The sequence below is a fragment of the Corythoichthys intestinalis genome, chromosome 14, assembly GCF_030265065.1.
Source record: "Corythoichthys intestinalis isolate RoL2023-P3 chromosome 14, ASM3026506v1, whole genome shotgun sequence".
Classification (NCBI taxonomy): domain Eukaryota; kingdom Metazoa; phylum Chordata; class Actinopteri; order Syngnathiformes; family Syngnathidae; genus Corythoichthys; species Corythoichthys intestinalis.
Genome location: NC_080408.1, coordinates 15,807,669 through 15,815,135, shown reverse-complemented (window position 1 = coordinate 15,815,135; position 7,467 = coordinate 15,807,669). Strand labels below are relative to the sequence as shown.

At 37.3% G+C, this 7,467-nt stretch overlaps 1 protein-coding gene across 1 annotated transcript; it reads right to left on the bottom strand.

The window, feature by feature from the left end:
* Positions 1-718: 718 nt before the first annotated feature.
* tmem59 (transmembrane protein 59) lies at positions 719-7,029 on the bottom strand. Its single transcript, XM_057857529.1, has 8 exons — positions 6,782-7,029; positions 6,565-6,670; positions 6,363-6,457; positions 2,249-2,401; positions 2,096-2,141; positions 1,889-2,009; positions 1,677-1,797; positions 719-1,270 (listed from the first exon to the last, which is right to left on the bottom strand). The coding sequence occupies exons 1-8, from the start codon at positions 6,929-6,931 to the stop codon at positions 1,109-1,111; spliced, it is 954 nt and encodes a 317-aa protein (XP_057713512.1). The 5' UTR covers positions 6,932-7,029; the 3' UTR covers positions 719-1,108.
* Positions 7,030-7,467: the final 438 nt, after the last annotated feature.

Here is a 7,467-nt window from a genome sequence, read left to right as displayed (position 1 = left end):
CCAGCACGTTTGTAGGGGAAAAAAAAAAAGCTTTCACAGCCAACCACATTCAATTTTAAGTACATTCATAACATAATTCATAATAATAATTGTCCATAATACCACCATCCTTTGCATGCGTTTGTAAATAAATGGAAGCCAAAAATCATTTAATTTAAGCCAAATGTAAACATTGGTCTTGTGTGTGACGTAGAGACAAAGTTTGTCGCAGTCAGTGACGTTTTCATAGTTAAATCTTCAGTTATCAGTGTCCACATGATGGCGCCACAGACACAGAATTATGACATCTTCACTTTGGACTCAGTTTTTAAGAACCCTTGTTTAAATGTGCGTGTGGATGATATAGAAAACTGTAGAAAAAGCTTTTTGCAAAATACCCTACGTGTAAACATGGCCTAAAACTTAATCTCCCACACTCTGTTGTTTCGTCATGGCTAGTGACAGTACCTCAACCAATGAGATGAGCAGGATTTCATATTGTCATTGTTCTGTCAGCTCAGTGGTCAGAAAGCAGGAGAGGCGGGGGAATGCATTTCCCTGTATGTTTTTGTCAAGCATCATACCAGTATTCATCCGTTCTACAAATAAAACACTTTTCAAGTTTCATGATAATACGGGACAAAGTGCCCCCCTTGAAAGCTCAAAACAGGACGTGCTTCAGACGGATGGCAACCCTAGGTAGTCATTATCGGTTAACATTGAAAACACCAGCAATCTGTTGAATTAGGAAATTGTTTTATTTTTTAAAGTTCAATGTCATTGACAGATTATAATAGTGGGAACACAAAAACCTAAGGTTGTTGGCCACTGCATTGCGTATGTAATGTCACAACAGTGTTGAGGGCCTGGATGAAATCACCTCAAAAATTGCACCACTTTTAATAAAATAAGCACACCCACTGAGCGCTAACACAAAAATTAGGTGAAGGGGGAGGACCCCAAAACTATTAGTTTTTTACTGGCATAGTATTATAACGTGTCCATTTGAAAAGCATTGAAAAGGACAAAAGGAATTTATTATGAGACCATTTTAGAGGCCGTTTCTTGCAACAAGAAGCACAAGTGGAATCAAAAGTCACTATCTCACCACATTTCACTGATTTTTTTTTTAGATGTCTGACTGGCCAAGGTTGACTTTGGAAGGAAGAGGCCCTGCCACCTCATCATCTTCTCCAAGCCCTTTGGACTTAATGACAAGCAGGGAGGATGAAGGGTATGGAATGAGCTTCTGCTCGGCCATTAAATATTTGTCACTGCAGATGCTCAATTTCTGAAAAATAAAATATGAACATGAGTACTGTTAACGGTCAATCTATTTATTAGCATTCTCAACTGAAGTTTACTGTTACACTCAACATAAATAAGGAGTAATCACATGTGTGAAAAGAATACATGACCTCTGCTAGCAAAAAATGGGAAACCGGTAGAAAAGGTTTACATAAATTAGAAAATGTGATGGGGTCGAATAAATAATTTACAGTCTTTTGTTCACAAAACGGTGGTAACTTCATTTCAAGTGTCTTCCAAGTTATGAGTTGTTGCCTGCTTGATTTTTTTGTTGTTGAGACAAATTTTGAATTAAGTGTGTTCTAGAGATACGAGGTTGTTCGAGTCAAGTGTTAAGATAAAGGATAGCAACTCTTGGTGATACGCCTAAATTTGTCATACAAACTAACCTCAGCTGGCACATACTGGTCCACGGCAGTGGCTACTGATGCACAGCAGATCCAAATGAGGACCATCACGGACAACACCAGGGTGGTGGTGGTGAGAAACCAGCCCGGTAGCCAGGGATTCCTGAGAAGCAAAATGTTTCGGTTTATTTCTATTACATATGCATTAATTTGACATTGCATGCTTTACTTCGTATTTAAGGGTGGTATCAAACCTAGCGATGCAGCTGAAGAAGTCGTAATTGTCGTCGCCGCGTTCAGCACTCATGTCACGATCCCTTTCCTGGATAAGCGTGCGCTGGTAGTCTTTGTAAATGGGGATGCTTGCATCAGGGACTAGAGAAAAGATGTAAAAATTGAGACAAAAAACCCCACCAATTAAGTTTATGAATGGATTTATTTTCTTTTAAATGTGGGCTTACACGTGTTCTGTACTTCCTGGTCCTCCTCGTCTTTCTCCGTTTCAAACTGAGAAGAAATATTTAATCAAAGCGAGGTTGAGTGTGAAGCACAGAATATCACATTATTTACAAGTGGTAATGTTTTTTGTTGTTTTTTAATACAGCATCACACACCTGGAAAACAACCACTTTTCCATCATCGGCCTGGACATAGAAAGTCCACGTGGAGGTGATGAAAGTGTGAGCTTGATTTATCATGTCCTCCCACAAGCCCCTGACTAACATCAATGGGTGGAGCATGTGAATCCTCGGCATCATGGCTTCCAGCTAAATTTAACACAAAATGCATAATTCAAGTAAATTGTAAGTAAGTAATTGGTAAAGGTGGCTCCGGTCAAGTGAACGGAAATCGGGCTGATCATTTTGCAGTGAAAAAGATTATTTTCCTTTTTTTAGGGGCTACAAAGCAGCAAAAATAATCAAGAGGCACAAGGATATTTTGAAAAGAAAAAAAGTAGGACTGCAGCTATCGATTATTTTAGTAGTCGATTAATCGATGAACTAGTTAGTTCGAATAATCGAGTAATCGGATAAGGAACATGAAAAATTAAAAGACCCGAGCTTAGCCTCAAATGTTATAAAAAAATAAGGATTTATGTACAACAAAAGAACAATCGGGTAACTTACACAGCAAAAGTCTGATAGCTTAAATGCTATAAAACGCCAACTTTTTTTTTTTTTAACAATGCTCTTAACAAATGGTTTGGACACATATTCCCACAGGAAATGGCTAAATATACCTGTAAACTAAATTATGAATGCATTAGAAAACATTAGCGCAAACAAAAACTTAGCTTATGTTGGTCATAACATGAAACAGCTGGATTCAGCCATGTGAAATGAGGCAGACTATAGGGCAGTGTAGCCACCCAAATCAATAAAACTCAATGCAAACACTTTCAAAATAAACCATTACAACCCCACTCCAATTAAACGAATACTCGAGGCAGCAAAATTTAATTCGAATCATTTTTTTCAAGTGTAGCCACCCAAATCAATAAAACTCAATGCAAACACTTTCAAAATAAACCATTACAACCCCGCTCTAATTAAACGAATACTCAAGGCAGCAAAATTTAATTCGAATCATTTTTTTCCTAATCGAATACTCGAGTTAATCGATTAATCGTTGCAGCACTAGAAACAAGAATACTAGTATACACATTTTGCAATACACATCATAGTGCAGAAACAGCTAAAGCAGAAGTGAACACTGCCGGTAGGAAGATGTTCTGGTAGCTGTCGTGGGAAGCCAGCTGAAATGCAAGAATGATAGTCTGCAGTTTTGTCATCGTTTTAATTTTTATTCTTTAATTTTCAACTAAATTTGCCTCCTGTCTCGCCTATGTGTGTGTGCGCACTGATTTGGGAACACATGCGCAGTAGTCACGAGTCGAGTGCGTTAACAGCTAAAGTAAACTCCAGACCATTGGCCAACTGAGGCTCGCCCGGAATGTTGGGCGGAGCGCGACTGCTGCCGGACTAGTGCTGCAACAATTAATTGATTAACTCAAGTAATTCGATTAGAAAAAAACCTTTGAATCAAATTTTGCTGCTTCGAGGATTCATTTGAGTGGTTTTGTAACGGTTTGTTTTGAATGTGTTTTATTGATTTGGGTGGATATACTGCCCTCTAGTGGCATCAGTGAATATAACATAACTCATCTAACATGGCTGTAACCAGTTGCTCCCTGTTAAAACCAACATAGGTTTTTGTTTATGCGTTCATTATTTAGTTTAGAAGTATATTTAGCATTTTTATTTATGGGAATATATGTTTGAACGATTTGTTAAGAGCTTTGTTTAAAAAAGAAAAAAAAAAAACTAGCATTTTATAGCATTTAAGCTAGCAGACTTTTGCTATGCAAATTAGCCAATTTTTTCTTACGTTGTACTTACTGTATTGGCCCGGATATAAAACGGTGTTTTTGCATTGAAATAAGACTGAAAAAGTGGAAGTCGTCTTATATTCGGGGTCTAGACATTACACCCGTTCACGACGCTAGATGGCGCCAGATATCATTGAAGAGAATGCTGAACTTGAGGAGTGATGTTCAGCTGCTCTCAAGTTTAACCAGTCTGCATTATTTTATTGCAATGTTTTTCCTTATTCAGATTTGTTTCAAGACTACAGTTACAGTTAGACCTCACTTTGATGGTTAATGCAGTTAGTGCAATTTTGTTGTTTTATCACAATAGATTGGTTTATTTCCATTTCAAAAACCAGAAGCCATTCATTTACGAATGTGATTGCACGTTAGTTTACATATTTAAATGTTCAGATATTAAGATTTGAATGAGGCAAAATAACATGCCTTTTGTCTCAAATATATCGTTATAATCATTTGTTTCAGATGTACTGTAATTATTTTCTGTATAAAAATGAGTGTTCAAAAAGTCTTTTTTCAAACTTGAGTCTTGAAAAAGAGGGGGTCGTCTTATAATCGGGGCCGTCTTATATTCGGGCCAATACGGTAGATCTGGATTTATTTATTTTTTTAATACCATTTCAGCCTAAGCTCAGGTATTTTAAATTATTTTTAAATGCATTTATTGCTCTTGTGAAATGAAAGTGCAATTTTACATTGTTTGTAGAAACAGTCTGGTATTTTATTTTGTATTCACATTTAACCCTCTTTTGAATGTGCATTCTTAGTTAGTCAAAATAAATATTACTACAAGCATTTACACTTATTGGCAACCCTAGTCGAAACGGGAGACAGTTCAATATGGACTTGGAAAGTATGCAAATTTAACAACAAGCATTTGGTATGGCAGTGCTTTGATCGCAACTAATTTAACAGACCACAAGATGGCTCCTCAGAGAATATTTGTAATAATATACTTCAAAGAGTTTTTTAATATTACATAACCTTTTCTTTCTTTTTTTTGTTACCTCAATACATTGCTGAAGTCTTGGTTGTGCTCTCAGTATGGCAGATTCTCAAATTCAGATGACTCAGATGCAAAAAATTGTGATTGCGACATCCCTAATATTTGGTGTCAACAATATACAAATACAAATTATGCATACAAATCTATTAACCTCCTGAATTATGAGAATATATCTCAAATGAGAGGAACTCAGCCTACTTCCTTATTCAGTGGATCTACGATAGCAAGTTAATAGTTTCACTTCCACCTATTTTACATGGGTTTAGATAAGCTGTGCTATTAAATTTCTAGCACTTTGAAAGACACTTACGGAAAATGATGTGACAAACATTAGATTTTACATTCGAGTTTATGTGAAGTTAAAGGCTGTATGGTTGGAGCATCGTGTGAGAATGCTTGTTAGGAGTCCCGGTTGATGCAGATATTCTAGCAGCGTGTAGTAAGGGGTCGATTAGTCATTTGAACGCTTGCATTTGGAGAGCAAAAAGTCAAGTGGCCATAAGTTCTGAGGCAAAAATTTACCATCTTGGCACCAAGACCCTTTGTGTTTCCAACACCTTTTTCAAAACTAGGTTATTATTTCCAACTGACAGTGTAGATAATGGTGGGGAAATGATTAATGTAATATAATTACTGGTTTAATCCATATGGCAATATGAGAATTTTAGGCCTATTAGCGGTTAAGAGGCTGAAAATCTGAACAATTCTGAGATAATCAAGCTGTCTAAACATTAAAAACAATGATCAAAATCGTGTCAATTATTTTTGATAACTGATCAGTTACTCATTACTTGTTGTTGTGCTTTTTGTGTTTTATCATACTTGGCCATTAAATATATTGAAGTATTACTGCATGCTTGGCCAAGTTTCTGATTTTTTGTTATCTTTAAATTGAATTAAATATATTTTAACCCCTTCAGACCTGAGCATGCTTGTGAAGGACATGATGCGTTCGCGTCACTAAATCAATAAATACACTGACTTTAGTTGCTATTGCCACTTCTGGGACAGTATTGGAAGGAACTTTACCCATCGAAATTAAATCATGAGGTTTAGCACGCCCTCTTTACTATTTTTGGCTCTTTGAAAATGACAGACAAAACGAACTTTAAAAAGGCAAATGTAGGTGCTTATTTCTCACTAAAAACATTGTAACTTTAACATTACAAATACCCAACAAAAGCATGAAATATCCCCGACTTAAAAAAAACACTGTTCTAGTATTTGAGTAAAAATCAGCGAAGATTTTTTTTTGCCCAGCAGAAAAAATGCAGGTATCAAGAGGTTAAAATATGTAGACGTTCCACATTTAAGATGATAGTATTTTGTGCACCTGTTCATGGCGTTGCTCAGCAAAAGGAAGCTGGTTGTTGCAGCCCAGGTTGCACGCATACTGCTCATTAACCTGGGCGTAGGCTTCATGACAGGCTGAACAGATGGTTAAAACAGGATTGTAGCAAATCAGGAAATGTCAACAAGGGGATCTAGGTAAATAAAGTGTGACATCATAGAAAACGTCGGCCATTTTATCTCACTTGATTGACAGTCGTTGGCAGTGCGATTCAAATCTTTGCTGTCACGAACAAACTGGCAAATAGAGAACAATCGGCAGCCTCGCTGACAAGCGTAGAGTTCATCTTCCTACAAACCCAAAACAAAAAAATCCGACACAAGATTTTAGAACATGGTAATATTCTACAACAAACAGTGAGCTAGTTGTGCTTGATCAGCAACTTTTTACTGACTACCTACTCGTGGATACGTGTGTAAAGTGTATGTCATTTCACAACTGCGATGGCAGGACGCGGTGCTTCCCAAAACGCTGTCGAACACATCCGACGACGCCGCCGCCATAGTCCCAAAGAGTCCAAAAAATAACACGAAGCCGGAGACGCTCCCCATTTCGTCTCTGCAACTAACACAAATTTCCAAACAAAACCAACACAACACGTTCGCTTCCTCTTCCTCCTTAATCTGCTCCAATCCTCGCGAGCATGTGTCTTCTTCCCGCGAGATCTATTTTTGTTTATTGGTCGAACCATAGATATCGCACATATAGAGCTTTAGATGCTCAGGGAGAAGATCGGGTGGACTGTTATAATTTGTCAGCCATTTTGTGTCAGTGCCACATGAGAAGCATAACATTATAGTGAATGGGCTATGTGCTTTGAAATAATTGTACATTCCTCATTTTCCAGCCGATTTTCATATAACTTGGTTTTCCATAAATGCCAGAGATGCAGTTAATTCACGCATACATATCAATACTTTTTTTCCCCAACATCCAGCCCGAATCATAGTAACAATGATACGGTTTGTTATAAACGAAATCATTTTAAAATCCATCAAGATTTCCCGAGTTAAGTGTATTTTAGTGGAGAAAATAGCTCTTCCAGTCGCTGCAACAGAGACCTCTAGAGAAGTTCCCTGCTTTGAGG

What these genes read in the sequence shown, in the direction of transcription:
- tmem59 (XM_057857529.1), bottom strand. Translation starts at nt 6,931, where the DNA reads ATGGGGAGCGTCTCCGGCTTCGTGTTATTTTTTGGACTCTTTGGGACT. An exon ending in CTTTACACACGTATCCACGA is followed by an intron (nt 6,671 to 6,781) that starts GTAGGTAGTCAG and finishes TTGGGTTTGTAG; the next exon opens with GAAGATGAACTCTACGCTTG. An exon ending in GAAAAGTGGTTGTTTTCCAG is followed by an intron (nt 2,142 to 2,248) that starts GTGTGTGATGCT and finishes ATTTCTTCTCAG; the next exon opens with TTTGAAACGGAGAAAGACGA.